Raw genomic sequence first — 17,631 nt, 5'->3', positions numbered from 1 at the left:
AGTAAGCTGTAGAAGAAATCAGGTCATCCGCCATTAGTTTACGAAAGGGAGATCACTCCGATCGTTAATAAAAGACTAGATCTAAACAGTTTAAAGTTGTTCAATCGTTTCATCGGTGCATCCAAGCAAAGAAGTTGAGGTAGGATTGAAGCATTAATTCGTTAAAACAGTTGTTTACAAAGCGCTCTGGAGGCACAACAGCTAAAGTGAATACTACAGATCACCGACCATGAAGGAAGTGGCAGAATATCGAGACCGTTAGTCAACGAAAACTTCGATCTCATCTGTCCATTCGAAAAGGAAAAGGACAAGATGCCTCAGACAATCCAGGACAGAGAGGTACTAAAGGAATATATAAATCTGCTAGCTAATGATAAAACCAGAACTGAGCGCAAACAGAACAAAGAAGCTTAATCAGAGCTGCCCCATTCAGCCTGTTAGAGGTAGGGATATCCATTCAATCAAGAAATTAATCAACAATAGAAATTGTGTGGAATTAGGCGCGCATACAAACGTACACATACACATACACATACACATCGTAACACCCGGATTAAACTATACTATTCGTGTCCTCATATCTGATATTTTGATTGTAGATCAATTACCCCCTCTGCTCTCAAAACAAAAATAGAGAGAGAGAAAGCAACAATGCTAATTAAAGTTACTTATAGGATTATCCGAAGTCGCGATATGACTGGTTAAGCATCATACGGGACGAGGTGCCTAGCGGTTAACTGGTCAGTTAGAAATACCACTGGATCAGAAACGTCTTTCAAGTTTGTTTTTCTGTTGGGGATAGGGGTTGCTTTTGTTGTTTTTTTCCCCTGAGCAATCACTTCATTGCTTTCATTCTCTTGCTGATGATTCTTCCCAATTCTGTGTTACGTTTGCGTAATTCAGTTAATAAATGGCTTTCTTTTGACTGATAAAAAAAACACTTTTGTAGGCGTTTACTCGACCATCTATATTGTTCAACCACATGCATATTCAAGTTTTCAGATGCCAACTACACTTGCAAAACAGTAGATCCGTTGGCAGCATTCAGTAGTGTGTACAAGAAACTGGACAACAAATGTGTCATTGTAATCAATAGACGAATTGATTCCAATAAAGCGTTTTGATATTCAGAAAACACATAGAATTTGTAAGAAGCAGTTACGACAACAAATTAATCGCTGAACGATTATGATCCTTTGTTAGAACATCCTCATTGCCGGAGATTTCAACGCCGACTGCTCGTATATGAACGAAGCTCGGTTCAAGAACTCCGCTCTTGTCAAAGACCATCGCTTCACTTTCCTCATCGACACGAATGTCGACACCACGGCCAGCGACAACACCAACTGCGCCTACGACAGGTGAGACTTTTGCGCTCTGTTTTTTGTTGTTGTTTTTATTGTTTATTTTGTGCAGGTTGACAGCAACTTTCACCATCTTCTAAAGGAGTGACTTTCATTTAATAACAATTTTGAATTTAAACTAAAAGAGTTCTTAAAATAGAAACTAGATTATAATTACAGCAAAGATTAAAAAAAACAGAGCGACATTTTTCTGGTCTATATATATATAAGGACAATTAAAAACAACAACCCTATATTTTATAACGAGTTACAAAAGCGCATCATGAGAGTAAAGATGCACTATGTATGCTACCAGGAGACTGGGACTGGAGACCCTGCCTGGATTATTACAATTATACACGTAAATAATCCACGACGTCATGCAAAGGTTATATCTATAGACTGTAGCTGTAACTTAATTTCTGAAGAGAATTGTATGAAATGTATATTCTCGAAAATTATGTTATGCATACACACAATTAGAGAGGTTAAACCTTTTCTTAGTAAGTGATGCACTAACAGATTAGGTTGCCAGTATAGACATGCGAGTTGTAGAATTGATCATCCTATTGTGATGAGTAACCTTAAGTTAGAAATTAAGAAAAAAACAGATACATCTGGAAATTCAGCTGTCATCTATAAAGTCATATTCTTCTCTGTATACATTGTTGTATTTGTGTTGGTAGATTCTTTGTTGGCATTTGACCAAAATATCATATTCTTTTACATTTGTTCTGAAATGTCTCTAGACAGATTTCAGATTGGTCACGGATTGACGCATTTTTTAAATTATTATTTCCATTTCTTCGGAGATGCAAAAATAAAAAAAAAAGACGGTACCGAAAAGGTTTTATTGTGCCGCATTGTAAAGTATCACCGCTTTTGCAGCTGTCTCCAGGATGATGATCATAATGATGGTGATTTATAGGTTTGTGGTGGCCGGAAGTCAGCTGACAGCAGCCGTGGTGCCGGGCAGTGCTCGGGTCATCAATCTCCCCAAAGCCCTACACCTGACCACCGTTGAGGTGAGGCATGTAGGGACAACGCACGTACGAACTTACCGACATGTGCGAGCTCGTGTGCATGCTACTTTACCTGTTCGTGGGCATATTTCAGGATGTAGCTTACCTTTCTGCTGTGTCACTTTACCTGTGTGAGCGAAATTACTAATTAAGTGTGAAATAATGCTTTCTACTAAAATTTCAGAGACAAAGGAACGACAGGAAAGTGTCTTTCTGAACATATACATATCTGTGCTGTTCCAGGCTCAGGCGGTCAGCGATCACTACCCCATCGAGGTGAAAATACATTAGAAGATTTAACTCCTCCATTCAAGCTTCGCAGTGCCATATGTGACAATAAACGCGATCCCGAAGAGTGTGTAACATGATTCGTCAAGTTGCGACAACCAGGAGAAACCACCCGAAGCTCCAGCGCCGTCTGACATTAAAGTGTTTTTCATTTCTGCCGTCTTAACGTTTTTTGTTTGTAAAGCATTTTAAGCGCAAATCCTCCCATTCCTTGCCCACGTCGGCTACAAGATGTCCACCAACCCCTTGAACAAAGAAATGACATTTCAGAGGCGGCGTCCACATTTATGCTCAATGATGCTTATCTGTTTTCTACTTTTCTTTTTCGAAAAACCTTTGTGAAGTTCTCAGTCACGAATGTTCCTATTGATGGCAACTGGGGCAATATTCTAGAGTGCAGTTAGGAAAAAAGTCTCTGCCTGTCTCAAGTACCCGTTCTCCTGGCTTCACAACACTCAGCTTGTTGATCCTAACTATAAATATTATATAATAAACAGAATATCCCAAGAATTACACGTACTTTAAATGTCTTTTCATCATAATTTACTGTAACCGTTTGTGCGGTCCCTGTAACATTAAATACAAGAGTGAACAGCTGTTTGTAAATATAGGGCCAGTTTATCAACCATAAAATATACGAATGCTTGTGCACCAGTTCTGTCAGCTGGGCATTCAGTAAGCTGGTAAACAAAGTTAGCAAGTAAATAATAAAACGAACAAAGAAGCAAGAAGCCAAAGCATGCAGGATGTATGTTGTGGTGGTGGGGTGGGGAGAGGGAAGGTGCACACAAGACACGATACCGGGTGTTCGAGAGATGGCACAAAGACTGGGTCGACTACCGGGGATTTACAGTTTCCGAGGTTAATAAATAAATACATTACATTAATACATAAAACTTAAAGACAAGAGAAACATGTGTGGGTGTTGGGGTGGGGGAGAAAGGGAAGTAAAGCAGCAGAGACACAACACAACAGGGTGTTCGAGAGAAAACAAGGATCTTGTCGAGTGTCATACGGATTCACGAGAGAGGGAAGAAAGGATTGAAATAACTTCCGCGGAGGCAAGTTGATGTTTGTAGGCATGAAAACGGAAAGGGCGTATTCGTCTAGACTTGAAAATACTTTCTTGCACTAAACTTTACTCAGATCGTGTAGTGAAGATAAGAAACGGGATTTGCTGCAGACGTCTGTGAGGTTCACATGGACGTAAGGCGATCAAATGATTAGTTATCGCCTTGCTTATCTTTTAACCTTTTTGTTTGGTTTTTATAGGGAAAAAAGCATAAAATATAAAACGTGTTTATTATCTTTCATCATCAAGCCAGAGTAGAAGGTAAGAGCTTGGAGATACTTCTCGTGATTGTTTTGTGTCATTATGTGGTATGAATAACTCTGTGTGTGAGAGAGAGTGAAGAAAAGAGAGATAGAAGAAAGGGCTAAAAAGAAAAGTATCGTATTTAAACTTTTAAGTAGGAACTTAAGTCAATGTGTTCTAAAATTTCAATGCTGTGTAAAGTTTAGAACGGTTATGATAGAAACCAGGACACACGGTTTTATCATGACACCAATAAAAATACAATAAAAGATAATTTTTATATGTTACATGTTGTAGCCCGTTATAATTAGTGCAATCGAAAAGTGAGCTGACAGACCTCACCAAATCACCAGCAGTCCGGCATCACCAAATCACCAACTGTTCTTCATCATCTGACCAGCACCAGAGCTCAGTCATGCTCGGAAAGCTCGCGATGCTTGGATCCGCCCTTGTGCTGTTGATCATTTTGCAGTCGACGGAATCTGCTCTGACAATTGGTTCCTTCAATATCCAGCGCCTCGGCAATTCAAAGAGCTCAAATGCGACTATCGTCAATCACATTGTGCAGGTGTGTACCCACACTAATTGTCGCCATTCACATTAACCGTTATCACATCAAAAACCAAATACAATGCAGACCCTGTCACGTGTGTAACAGAGCTAACTGTTCTCCGAGTTCTTTTATTCCAGCCTTCTCATCATCCCTCCTGTCTCCCCAACCCCCACACAGAAAAAAAACCCCTGCCACTGCCTACACACCTAATGGGAAGGGACCAGTGCATCAGTAATTAAGCTGTGATTAACATCACAAAAACACCCCCCTCCTTGTCAAACGCATACATAGAGTAAAAAGGTGAACTACACTAATTAAAATCATACGCTGGCATTGAAAACGTTAAACACAAATTTCACTTCACAAGGACACATGCCTCCATCAACTGTTTAACTTAAGAAGCATGCATGCCTCTCTGTTAAACTTCATAAAGACACCTTCCTCCATGACGTGTTTGCAGGTTTTGCACGGCTTTGACATCGCCGTTATCTTGGAGGTGATCGACACTGATGCCGTCAACGTTGTGATTCAGGCTTTGAACAGGTGCGGGTTTTGTTGTTTGTTTTTCTTTATTAATTCTTCTTTTTTTTATTCTCCCCTACTCGCTATTTTTTTTTAATTTTTTAATATATTTTTTATGTATTTATTTATCTTTTGCTGCCTTTACATATAGCCACGTGTGTGTGTTTGCACTACGCTAACCCACCTGGTTTTGACGGTTGTCTGTCTCCAGGAACGGCGGGCCTTACAGCTTGAAACTCAGCTCCGCCTCTGGAAGAACGTCCTACAAAGAACACGTGGCAATCCTGTACAGGTGTGTACACCATCACACTGTTTAACACTGTACAGATGTGTATACCTATCATCCTGTTGATGCTATTCATTGTCATACTGTTTGACTGCGTGTAGCCCTATTTTAAAATACAGCTCTATAGACATCAGCACTCTCTCACTCTGTTTTGATCACGTCTGTATATATTTAGGTGAATTAGCTAAATGCTGAAACCCAAGGTTTACGATTTGGGTAAAGAACCCTAGACTTTTGAAACAGCTGTGATCATACGATTGCCCTGTTCTTTTGTGCACTTAAAGGGTTAATTATAAAGGAAAAAGAAGTTTAATGCCTTGTAAGGTCTGTTATGATAAGGTTGAGTCGAATATCTTTTTCTGACTGCTTTACTTACCCACTTCCCCTACCCCACATCGCTTCATCATTAATCAGGAACGTGCAGCATGCGTTACTTGTGTGCCGGCTCCCTGTCAGGGAAGACCAAAGCACACACCCAAGTTATTTGTCCGACTAGATGCTTTGTTTACTACTGTCCCAGTATTTGTTTTTAGTTTAGTTTAATCTTTTATCTTTAGAAACGACAAATTGTCTGCCGTGCAAGTCCGAGAATTTCCCGATGCACATGACCAGTTTGAACGAGATCCTTATGCCGTGTTGTTTCACACCACACAGGCTGGTAAGTGGGCTTCCATAGTCGTGGGTGGCATTACATTTAGTAATATTACTTGCGCTGTGACCAAGTTTGCATAATGAGTAAAAGCCATCATCATCATCATCATCATCATCGTCATCATCATCATCATCCTTATTATTGTTGTTCTTGTTTCTCTTGCTGCTGTTGATGGTGAGGCTGCTATTGGTGGTACTGTGGTATACATGATTTAGTGAAGGTTGCTCGATGCTTAGAGCTTTGTACATGTACTTGGAAGGATGGGGCATACAATGGAGACCACTAGAATTGGCTGAGTAGATGGCTCAAAAAAGAATAGCTAGACATACATTATAAGTAGAAATGACGATGACATGTTATCCTTTCAGGTGTCAGCACCTTTGCCGTTGTGGAGTTCACCTAAAGCCCGCAGCAGCCTTGCAGGAGATGAACAGCCTGGTGAAGGTGTATGACGACATGGTGGCAGCACTTCACACACCGGTAACGACTAGTCCTCTTGCATCTTCCCTTTCCACCCCGTTCCCCCGCGTCCCTCTCTCTCTACATTGAACATTAACCTTCCTCTCTGCTTTCAGATCAACCCACTTAATTCCAATAAAAGTTTTGATATCCAGAAAACACATAAAACCTATAATAAGCAGTTAAGACAACTGAACGAAACATGGTCCTTTGCTAGAATGTCCTGATTGCCGGAGATTTCAACGCCGACTGCACGTATATGACAGAAGCTCAGTTCAAGAACTCCGCACTTGTCACAGATCATCGCTTCACTTTCCTCATCGACATGAATGTCGACACCACGGCCAGCGTCAACACCAACTGCGCCTACGACAGGTGAGACTCTTTTGCGAGCTGCTTTTCTTGCAGGTTGAATGCAACTCCCAGCTCTACTAGAAGAGTGACTATTTTATTTAATAATAATAATAATTTTGAATTTAAAATCAAATGGGTATTTGAGACATTGAAACCCTGATTGGATTATTACAATTATAAACATACAATGATATAAATAATCTGCGATGTCATGCAAAAGTTATCATTAACAAACAAACTGGACCTTAATGTTTGGGGAGAATCAAGCCATGGTTGTAAAAAATATGCATGGCACAGATCTAACCCCTTACAATTAGGGAGGCTGGACTTTTCCCTAGCAAGCGACTAACGGTCCGGTGACGCAACGGTAAGCGCCTGTCAATACAGTAAGGATTGGCTCTCCTGGGTTCAGATCTCATCTCGGGCACGCTGTTCTTTCTCTGCATGTTGCATTTGTTTGCAGTGCTGTTGTTTTGCCGTGATATAGCCTTGATTGCTGGCTCGGCATAAAAAAGTCCCATTACCCCCCTCGCCTCAAGTGATACGCCAATGGATTATGTAGACAGTACAGACATACAAAGTGGCTACAGAACTGATAATATTGCAATGATTAACCGTAACAATCAAGGGAAAAAGCAAATCTTTCTTGAACTTCAACTGCCCTCTACTAAGTCATATTCTTTTCTGTAAATTTTGCTATATTTGTGTTGACGTATTTCATTAATTCCTTGTTAAGAGTTCTTTGTTAGTGCTTGACCAAACTATCCTAAGGACTTTTATTTCACGTTTTTTGAAAGGTCTCTAAATGGATTCTGTTTGTCACGTTCCGAAGCAATTTTTTATTTTTACTTCTCGGGAGAACCTAGCTCCCTCCCCTCCAAAATAATTTTACTGAGTTAAAAAATATGGCGGCCATCTCCAGGATGATGATCATAGTGATGATGATTTATAGGTTTGTGGTGGCCGGCAAGTGAGCTGACAGCAGCCGTGGTTCAGGGCAGTGCGCGGGTCATCACCATCCCCACAGCCCTACACCTGACCACCGCTGAGGTGAGGCATGCAGGGACAACGCACGTACTTACTTAACAATATGTGCGAGCTCGTGTGCATGACACTTTACCTGTTCGTGGATGTAGCTTACCTGGTCTTTCCTCTACGTCACTTGTGTGAACGAGTTTACCTTGGTGTGTCAGTTTGCCCGTGCCAGGGAGATTACTAATTAAGTGTGAAATAATGAATTCTACAGCATTTATCAGAGACAAAGGAACGACAGAAAGCGCCTTTCTAAACATGTCATATCTGTGCTGTTCCAGGCTCAGGCAGTCAGCGATCACTACCCCATCGAGGTGAAAATACATTAGAACATTTAGCTCCTCCATTCAAGCTTCGCTGTGTCATGTGACAATATAACCGCGACCCTGAAGGGAGTGTGACATGTCATCAAGTTGCGACAACCACGAGAAACCACCCGAAGCTCCAGCGCCGTCTGACATTAAAGTGTTTTTCATTTCTGCCGTCTTAACGTTTTTTGTTTGTAAAGCATTTTAAGCGCAAATCCTCCCATTCCTTGCCCATGTCGGCTACAAGATATCCACCAACCCCTTGAACAAAGAAATGACATTTCAGCTTATCTGTTTTCTACTTTTCTTTTTCAAAAACAACTTTGTGAAGTTCTCAGTCACGAATGTTCCTATTGATGGCAACTGGGGCAATATTCTAGAGTGCAGTTAGGAAAAAAGTCTCTGCCTGTCTTAAGTACCCGTTCTTCTGGGTTCACAACACACAGCTTGTTGATCCAAACTATAAATATTATATAATAAACAGAATATCCCAAGAATTACATGTACTTTAAATGTTTTTTCCCTCTTGCAAAATACTACTAATGTGAGCAACAACTGCCACACGTCAAAACAATATTAAAACCTTTTTTCAGGAGCTCATAGATATTTAAAACATGTAAGTGTTTCAATTTTGTAATTTATAATGAAAAAAAAAAAACTCTTTACATTTAAATTTTAAAATGCAACATTAAGATCAAGATCCATCGCAGAGAATTATGCTTGCAGTGGTTTTACTTCATATCGTTTTTCAAGTTTCAAAGTTCATTCAGAAAGTTTAAAATATTTCAAAGGTTAGAAGACAACCATAATGAACACCTTTACAGTTCCATTTTTACATAGCCATTAAACCATTGTCATAGGATCTCAAGCAGCGAAAACGTGCTGCTCTCGTGAAAAAAGTCATTGTCAAGGAATGGTCTGTGGAAGTAAAACTGCACATCAACCTGCCGTTGTGATATAAAAATCTTGGAATAAGCCCACATTTTCAGTATCATGGGTTTTAAAACTATACACAAGCAGGACCATGCTTCCATGATGCTGCATGCAGACAAATTGTACTTAAGTGCACACTGCTGTGATTAGTACTCATGCTGTTAATAAAAGTCATCTAAGGCCAAAAGCATCCACTTCAAATGCAAATTTGTTTTACGCTATTAATTTTTCATGATCAATTTATGTTGCTTTAAAATTCAAGACTTACATTTTGATACAGAGCAATGCTGTTTACACTGGGGAGACAAAAGTCTTAAATTTAGATTAGAGGTCTTGCAAAACCATTTTGCTTAGCTTCTGATTTTAAAAGTGGTTTTTTTTTTGGCAGAACAGCAGAAACACCAACAATTTTTTAATCCATATGGAGATTTGCTGCATGTACTATAATTTTGTGGTTAGTTATGTGGGTTTGGAATGACTCCTGAAACCTGGGAAGACTTTGTGTCTTGAATATATTAAGCTGACATTTGCTGCTTTTAATCAGAGAAGCATGTGCACTTTCATCTTCTGCAAGAGATCACACAGCCCATAATCAAAACCTCATGAGATCATCAATAAAGATTAGTTTGGTGGAAAATCATTATGGTTAACAAGCAAAAATCCATCAGTAGAAATGACAATGACAATGACAAATGAAAAATACCTTATAATGCAGTATACTTTACAGAATACTGCATAAAACATGAAGATTACATCATGCATGCGAACTGCACAAAAATGCCTTTTAGCCTCCAAACTGTTATGCTCTTTGCATTATGGCTTTTGGCTTTGTCATGAAAGATAGCAAATGCTCCTTTACATAAAAACATTTCAGTCAACATCATCAATATTTTGCCATAACCTATATATCTATAAGCAGTCAAAAGGAAAAATAAAAATAAAACCTTAACTCTCTACTGATAATCCACAACTGCAGCCTTCTTCTCATCATGTAAAAGATTTAATCACTAATTTGCAAAGGAGGAAGGACATGGCACTTTGAACATAATAGATACAGGAATTTGAGCACCAATTAAAAAAAGCATTACAATGGTTTCTAAATTATATAACACTATCACCATCAGAAACAATTGATGAGAGCTAAAGGACAAAAAATATGCATATTAATGCATTTGCTTAACCATCCACTCAATTAAATAATCAAAAAATAAATAAATAAACAGTAATTCAGTCCTAAAAGTCATCTCTCCTTTAAAAAATTCCATCCCACCACACTGGAAATGAAAAAGTGGATCCTTTACATTTAATCAATAAACCTGATCTTTCATAATTTAAGAGAACCTACCTAAAAGTGAATTATAAAACTTCATAGTGCCACCTAATTAATGTGTTCTTTTAGCCATGCAAAAAATAAATAAGTTAAGCTGAGGCAATGGTACAGGAATTACTGTTAGTAAATTATAAGAGAATTAAACTTGACCTGGACAAAAATAACCTGCAATAAAGTAAAAAAAAAAACTAATTCATTTTTAACTGGCACAGATCACTTTCTCAGACATGTTTGTGTACCCACTTACACGTAGAGTAAAATATACAAATGCAAGACTTTTTTTTTTGAAAATACTGCCACAAATAATGTCAATGCTTGATTGCAATCGAGAGATATAATGAACATTTAAGTTTCCTTAAAAAAAGATTTCACTTTATAAACAGTATTCAAAAAATACATTTTAATATGCTTGTACATTTCCAAAACACTGTCACTGCAGGATTACGCTGTCACTGCAGGATTACACTGCATATCACTGTTTTGTACCAAATGAAACAATTCCATGAATGAAAAGTCTATATTAACACTTACTTCACAGATATGTTCCCCTCACACAACCATCTATCATACAGATATATTCTCTGTAAAGCTCATTCATCAAAGGACTGAGCAAATGTTCCCTTTGTTTTGAACCCTTTTAGATTTCACCTTGCTAGTCCTTAATACCAAGCTTATTAATGCACCGCCCAGTATTTGGGTTCTGTAGAAGTGAAATGACAAACCCGGAAACACTTTTTTGATATAAAAGTCCAGATTGAGCATCTGATAATCTAAGGAGGTTACAAGGCAGGAAGCAGCAACTGTACACCTCAAAGAATGATCTCCAAATTAGCACCATACAGGCATGGAGAAAGTGAGGACACCATTACTGTTTGCAAACATACCAGCTTGTGAACCACATTCACTTTGAAATCACTTTTCAACAGCTAAACTGCTGGGAAGTATTGACTTATTCTTAAAATTTATGCATAGAATGTCTAACTTTTGAGTCAGCTGCACCCGAAATAAAACTATACAAAAATAAACTAAACTCTTTTAAAAATTTTCTATAAAAAGTCTCATTGTGCACAAAGATTACATGTTGCTGCAAAGGCACTCATGCATTCATGTACACTGCACACAAGCAAACAAGTTTACAAGGAATAAAAAAATATTTTCTAGTGTTTCAAACTCTCTGATACTTTGAAAAACTTAATGAGCGCAGTTTTACAAATCCAAATCCTTATATATTTTTAAACATCACCTTCCAAAAACTTTCCAGTAACCTTTCTAGTAACAGCTTCTTTCAAAACCAAATTACCTTTTTTCTTCACTTGTTAACATGACTAAAACACCAAACAAGCTAAATCAACAAATAGACACAAAAGTGTTTTCACATCTTGCAAGAGAATGTTCCATTCATGGACATCATTACCAATAACCAGTTTAAAGTTCAAACAAAGGAATGTTGTCCAATTGCAATACAGAGCATGCAGCCATTTATGAAGGTGAAACCACATGTGGTCACAGGATTTTTAGTGGAACTTTCTTCCCTTCCATATATACCGCCTACCCATCATCAAATCCTTTAAACATGCACTAAAAACACATCTGTTCCATAAGCATTACTCTTTAAATCAATCCACATAACCCTAGTCCATTTTCTAACCCTTTCTTTCACTGTTTTGGTCTATTGACTAGTTGTCAATAGTTGTGATTATAGGCTATTAACTAGTCCATCTGCTCGTCCTCCTCTGCAGATTTATGAAACACTTTCTGCTTACTATAGTCATTCCCCTATTTCCTCTTCGCATTTTCTATGCTTGTCTATTATTGTCTGCATGGTTATCTCTCTATCCTTCTTTGGCTATCCATGTCTCCTTGTCTCCAACACTGAGAACAAGCTCCTTTGTCAGCATGATCATGCGCTATGTAAATCAAACATTTGTTATTACTATTAAACACCACAGCAATTCCAAACGTCTCTCTGGTAGAGCATGAACAACTTCATGGCTCCTCAAGATGCAGAATGCTGTTCAATGTACTTTAATAAAGCTAGAAGTACCCAACACAAAATAAAACATCCTTCCATCAGTTACTTTTATCAACTTCCTTCACAGGTGCTGTAATCTTTACCACTGCAGATGTAACAAATACTTGTAAATATTTCTGCCAATCTACTAAGATAGAACAAAGGATAGGGATCATTTAAGAACAAGTCAGCTAGCTTTCATTTGTACATAGTATATCATATTTCAGATGAGGTGAGTGAACATGGAAAATATTTTTACCCCTCGCGTTGACTGATATGGTCTGAGCTGGCCGAGGGTATCAGGCACTTTCCTTGGTTTATCTTTTTAAACAATTGTCAATCTTCTATGTAAAATGGGTTGAAAGGTAGGAGACAGAACAATTATCGTTTTTGTGGCACTCAGTTTGATCACTTTTTCGGCATCTGCAAATTATGACTGTAACTTGTGAAGGCAATATCCAATTTATTCTTTTATCTTAAAACAAATTATTATCAACTTAATACACATGCACGTATATGTACACGCGCGCACACACACACACAAATGCAAGAACATGCGCACACACATACCAGCATGCAAGCTTATCAACACTATAGCTGATAAAAGCGATTCCATGCTATCACACACATGACAGAAACTGCAGCCAGTGAAGCAATCGTAAGAAAGGTACGGGTGTCGATAGATGGGTTGAATGTCAGGGCTCCTCTCTGCAAACAGTGAGAACAGATATAGCAATGTCTACATTATAATCCAGCATGACAAAACAGTTTGATCACTGTATCTCTCAAGTAAACAATTCTGTTATCACTTTCAAAAGGAATTAGCCAACAATTCATTCAGCAAACTGCACATTATTGTTAAAGGTGTTAATTTTGATCATACAATTCTCTGTTGCCACTTAAGAAATGACAAACAATACTAAACATAAGATCAGAAGTATTTGAACGACACCTTGTAAAACTCAACCCGTTTTCTGTTGACTTCAGATCATAGTGATATTAGTGTGATATTGGTTTCCTGTTGACTTACTGGTGTATAAAATAAAGTGGAGTTACCCAGAAAAGATGGTATCAGAGTTTGATGCCTCTGACTACTATATCAAGAATGGTTCACATTAAATAGAAAATGCATTTCACAAGGGTACAGTATGTCAGCCACTTAATGCCCACCAGTCATTAAAAGAATGCTGACCTTGTATGCAGGTTGGTATAAATATCTTTATCTCCCTTACCTAGAAAATTTCAAGACCTTGAACAGAAATCTGCTATATAACTGTGCTACGCAATTATGAAATATTAAAAAAAAAACCTTTGGAAAAAAAATACAACAGATGCAGGATGAGCTTAAAAATTTTGTGTCTGAAATAAAAAAAGCTCCTGCACATTCCATCCATTTTTGGCAAAACATTCATAACCCATTCTGTGGTGCATCATTAGCAGCCACCAAGTGTTTTTCTAAAACTTTGATGAAAATATAAAGTTCTGCATACCCAGCCACCATTCCTTGCAATCCATCTGCTGATCCTCTCTGTGACCAGAAACCTAATAACATACTGACATATACGGCGCAGGAAATCTGCAAACTGCACAGCATTTTGATGCAAAATGTGCATAGCCATGCGATATCCAAAACAGAGCAGGGTGATGATTCGGCCCCAGTTGGTCCCTTGCTCAAATATTCTAAAACCAAAGAGAAAAGTTGAAAGTGTAAGTTAACAGTTACAAACAAGAACATGCAACTGAACGCCATGATTTTAGAAATTGATACCAAAACAAACACAGAGGCTTGAGCATGTTTTAATTGTTTTTTTAAACCTGCAAAAAAAAAATGTGGTTTGGAATTTACTACACTTTTTTTTTTAATTAAAAAATTTTCATAAAAATATTTTATCATGCTCTCTTATCTCTTCTTGTGTACCTGGCATTCATTGCGGCTTTCAGTCAACTTTAAGATTTGTGCGATAACAGCATGGTTGCCATATCAACATATGAGGCCTAGAGTAATTTCCACAGCTGCAGTGTGTTCTCATAAAAACAGGTTTGAGGGGGTAAGTTCACTGAACTCGGTTCCCCCCTCCCCACTTGAATTTGTTGTGCTTGTAATGCCTATTATACCGATCTGCACTTTTTATCTGATGTCATTAGGATTGTATTTGTTTACCTGCCTGTGGCCTTTTATTTATTCCTCTGCTAATATCAACTCTCTTAAAGCCATTAATTCTCTTTGGTTAATGCCATCACAGTTTCTTCATTTTTGCAAGTCATCCCTGCAATAGACTTTACATCAGTGCCAAGCAGTCATGCATTTCACCACTTTACTGCAATTTCTGCTTTATGGTCATCTGGATATTCTCCTGATGATTTGATCCAAGTTTGATTATTTATTTATTCTGGCTAGTCTAAACACTGTAGACCTGTCTCATCGACATTTTGGTCTATGACTATCATCCAGCACAAGAATGACCTGGCATTCCCATTAACTTCACAGAATCACAGGAATTTTGTGTGTAGTGTTTTTGTGTTTGTAACGTGCAAAGAGCCTGGCTTTGGCTGGGATATCACATCATCATTATTATTATAACTCATGTGAAGAGCTATGCTGATGACATAATTCGCTGTGATATAATTTTACACCTGACATTTAAGCTGTCATCTACCATTTTCTGCTCTGAAGGTAACCTACCTTCTTGCTACACCAGCAAATGCTTCATATGCAGTTTCTGGACCAATCTGTAAAGATTTAATCATGCTGTTGAAGGTATCAGCATATCTTTCATTAATGTCGTCTCCAATCTTTGCCAGCTGACGACCGATTTCAGCAGCCTGGCTAAAGAAAAAAAGCAAGCAAAAAATAAATGTAAAATTTACTTAATGACAGCTAGAATAAATATCCCTTTGAAGCATGTCAACAACAGCAGATCTGTGCTCCCAGTTTAAGCCTTTTCTTACAATTCTTACACCTCATTAAAAAGCCAACAAAATAAATCAAGGATGCCAACAAAAACCCTACAAAATGTAACAATGGCTGATAATTGACTTATTTCTGACTGATATTGTATCAGTAACTCTCCCAATGAAAGATTAATTTCCCAATGACATAAAAAAAAATTAAATGTAAAAGATTTGAATCAGACACTGGTATCAGACACTTACAACAATTAACGATTTTAACATATATGATTTTGTTTTGGCAAACAATCTTCAGTCTATGTAGACTAGGCTACAAGAGCCTTTGTTAAACTCTAGAGTAAAAACTTTCAAAACATCTTACTTGTCACGGAAAATAGGTAAATTCACCAGTACTGGAGTTGTAGGAATGTTTTCATAATTATGGTGACTGTTATCATTGCGAAATCGTTGATGAACAAAGCTGCGAAACAAATCTTCAGTCTGTTCTTGCACATGCTCCTCTGTGTCAACCTCAACTTCTTGTCGTGACCTTTGCATTACAACCAGCTGGTTTGTTTCAGCTGGCCTCAGAAAATCATCCATTCCACCTTCTGCTTCAAAGTCCAATCTTCTATTCTGTGAAGCCATTTTTAAGCAAAATTTGATCGAGTGTTCATTCAGTCAATGGGAGTTCAATGGCTACATTGCTTGAATATACACAATGCATAAAGACACCGAGATCTGAAAAAAAAAGAGGGTAAATATTGTAAGTATCTGTGTAAGTGTCCATTTTCCACCCTCCCAGTCTGCTTATGAGTCTTTTGAACCATAGTCAATCATGGAATTTTTTTTTATGTAACATTTGCCTGAAGGCCTTTATGATACATACCACCAAACCTTTGTAATTAAAATGTCAGTGTCTGTTAGCAACCAGTCTTTCATCCTTCACTTCAGCCACCAGGTACAACCTTCATATTTCTTTTCACAATGCCTCATCAATGTACTTTATGAATGTGATTTCAGCATTAACCATAAACAGACAACAATGAGACTTGGTGCTTGTTTTTAGTTTGCATGATGCCCATCCCCCACTTCACTAAACACAATCTCTCTGAAGTAGTTGTAGTTGCAGTAATGAATAAAGAAAAAACATCCTTTGTGTTTTCTTTTAACTTTTGAGATACTGTAAGCAAAATTGACACTCGCTTGATGCCAACGTTGACCATCAATCGCCAGTGACTTTGCACATTTAAAAGCTGATAAAAAGTGAGGAGTAACCAACAGGCTTAAGACAATAAAAGTGACACTCCTGATGCACTCGTATTGATTTCTATCAAACTTTGATTAAAAGGCAATGGTCAAGTTACTCGAGCTCAAACATGAAACTAGGAACGAGTTTTTGTTCTTTGGTGTGTGTTAATTGTAATTTTGTTCAGTCTCTGGCTGTCACGGCGACTCGCTTACTCTTATGGCAACTGCTAAACGAGATTGAGCTACGACCGAGTCAAACTGATAACGTCTTCTCTTTTGATTTTCCCTTCAAAATTATGATAAGCGCTAAAAATAGGCATGACACCACAACAGCAAGCATCCCCATGCGAGAACAAACTTCATCCGTCAACTTACTTTGGCTTTCGATTTCTCCGAAGGGCACAGCTTTGGCGAGGGCAAATGCACTAAATCTTCTTCATTCTGAAAACTTGCAGTGGTCGTTAAAAATAAAATTGTACAGGAAAAACTTGCCTACGATATTCATCACAGCTCCAAAGTGGAAAGACAGAAAAAAAAATTACCCAGGCTAGCGTCTCCGTACCAAATACTCTGCAGAGCTACGATCCGGAAATGACGACAACACAACGCAAGAAAAGGGCGTTTTCTGAAGAAATCATTTGTGTTTTCGTAAATCTTGCATTATTACTCGCAAGCGTTAAAATTTAGCATCAGAGATGACTGAGCTAGCAAAACGTTCGACGGGCTTTACTGACCAGGTAGAGAATTTCTGAACATGCATGTCGTTAGTGAGTAGTGACCAAGTTATCTAACCTCAACTGCTTGTTTACGTTTTTGTTTTTTAAAATGGTTGACACAGGTGCAGTAATAATCACATAACACTTCTCAAACCCTTATTTTAAGCTGTGTTGTAAATATTAAGTCGACTGGCATGCTTTTGCAGGCGTTAAAGTGACTGTCATTTTAGTTTAGGAAATTTTTAAAGATGCAGCTCAATAACATACTGCAGTTAAACGTTTGTCAAACTTACAGATTTTGCTATTTGTAGCCAAGACAGCTGTCTAGATGACTGAGACCTCTGGATCGAATTAGTTTTGCTGTTCC

The 17,631-nt window shown here is 38.0% G+C and overlaps 3 protein-coding genes across 5 annotated transcripts; 2 read left to right on the top strand and 1 right to left on the bottom strand.

Moving 5' to 3' along the window:
* The first annotated feature begins 55 nt into the window (after window positions 1-55).
* Window positions 56-2,808, top strand: LOC112566773 (deoxyribonuclease gamma-like). Of its 2 annotated transcripts, none has more exons than XM_025243124.1 (4): window positions 56-235; window positions 1,204-1,361; window positions 2,272-2,368; window positions 2,609-2,808. In XM_025243124.1, exons 1-4 carry the CDS (start codon window positions 230-232, stop codon window positions 2,654-2,656), a joined length of 309 nt encoding a protein of 102 aa, XP_025098909.1. In that variant the 5' UTR covers window positions 56-229; the 3' UTR covers window positions 2,657-2,808. The 2 variants fall into 2 exon arrangements, with proteins under 2 accessions (XP_025098909.1, XP_025098908.1); XM_025243123.1 differs by having other exon boundaries at window positions 56-339.
* A 1,457-nt stretch (window positions 2,809-4,265) lies between these two features.
* LOC112566954 (deoxyribonuclease-1-like) lies at window positions 4,266-8,305 on the top strand. Its single transcript, XM_025243383.1, has 8 exons — window positions 4,266-4,536; window positions 4,982-5,064; window positions 5,255-5,335; window positions 5,887-5,987; window positions 6,350-6,381; window positions 6,658-6,815; window positions 7,747-7,844; window positions 8,108-8,305. The coding sequence occupies exons 1-7, from the start codon at window positions 4,384-4,386 to the stop codon at window positions 7,766-7,768; spliced, it is 630 nt and encodes a 209-aa protein (XP_025099168.1). The 5' UTR covers window positions 4,266-4,383; the 3' UTR covers window positions 7,769-7,844; window positions 8,108-8,305.
* A 412-nt stretch (window positions 8,306-8,717) lies between these two features.
* Window positions 8,718-17,513, bottom strand: LOC112566772 (bcl-2 homologous antagonist/killer-like). 2 transcript variants are annotated; one of them, XM_025243120.1, is made up of 5 exons: window positions 16,924-17,513; window positions 15,680-16,038; window positions 15,092-15,235; window positions 13,899-14,088; window positions 8,718-13,116 (listed from the first exon to the last, which is right to left on the bottom strand). In XM_025243120.1, exons 2-5 carry the CDS (start codon window positions 15,943-15,945, stop codon window positions 13,000-13,002), a joined length of 717 nt encoding a protein of 238 aa, XP_025098905.1. In that variant the 5' UTR covers window positions 15,946-16,038; window positions 16,924-17,513; the 3' UTR covers window positions 8,718-12,999. The 2 variants fall into 2 exon arrangements, with proteins under 2 accessions (XP_025098905.1, XP_025098907.1); XM_025243122.1 differs by lacking the exon at window positions 16,924-17,513 and adding an exon at window positions 16,187-16,847.
* Between the last annotated feature and the right edge of the window lie 118 nt (window positions 17,514-17,631).

The sequence above is a fragment of the Pomacea canaliculata genome, linkage group LG6 (assembly GCF_003073045.1).
Source record: "Pomacea canaliculata isolate SZHN2017 linkage group LG6, ASM307304v1, whole genome shotgun sequence".
Classification (NCBI taxonomy): domain Eukaryota; kingdom Metazoa; phylum Mollusca; class Gastropoda; order Architaenioglossa; family Ampullariidae; genus Pomacea; species Pomacea canaliculata.
This window is presented reverse-complemented; position numbering and strand designations above follow the sequence as displayed.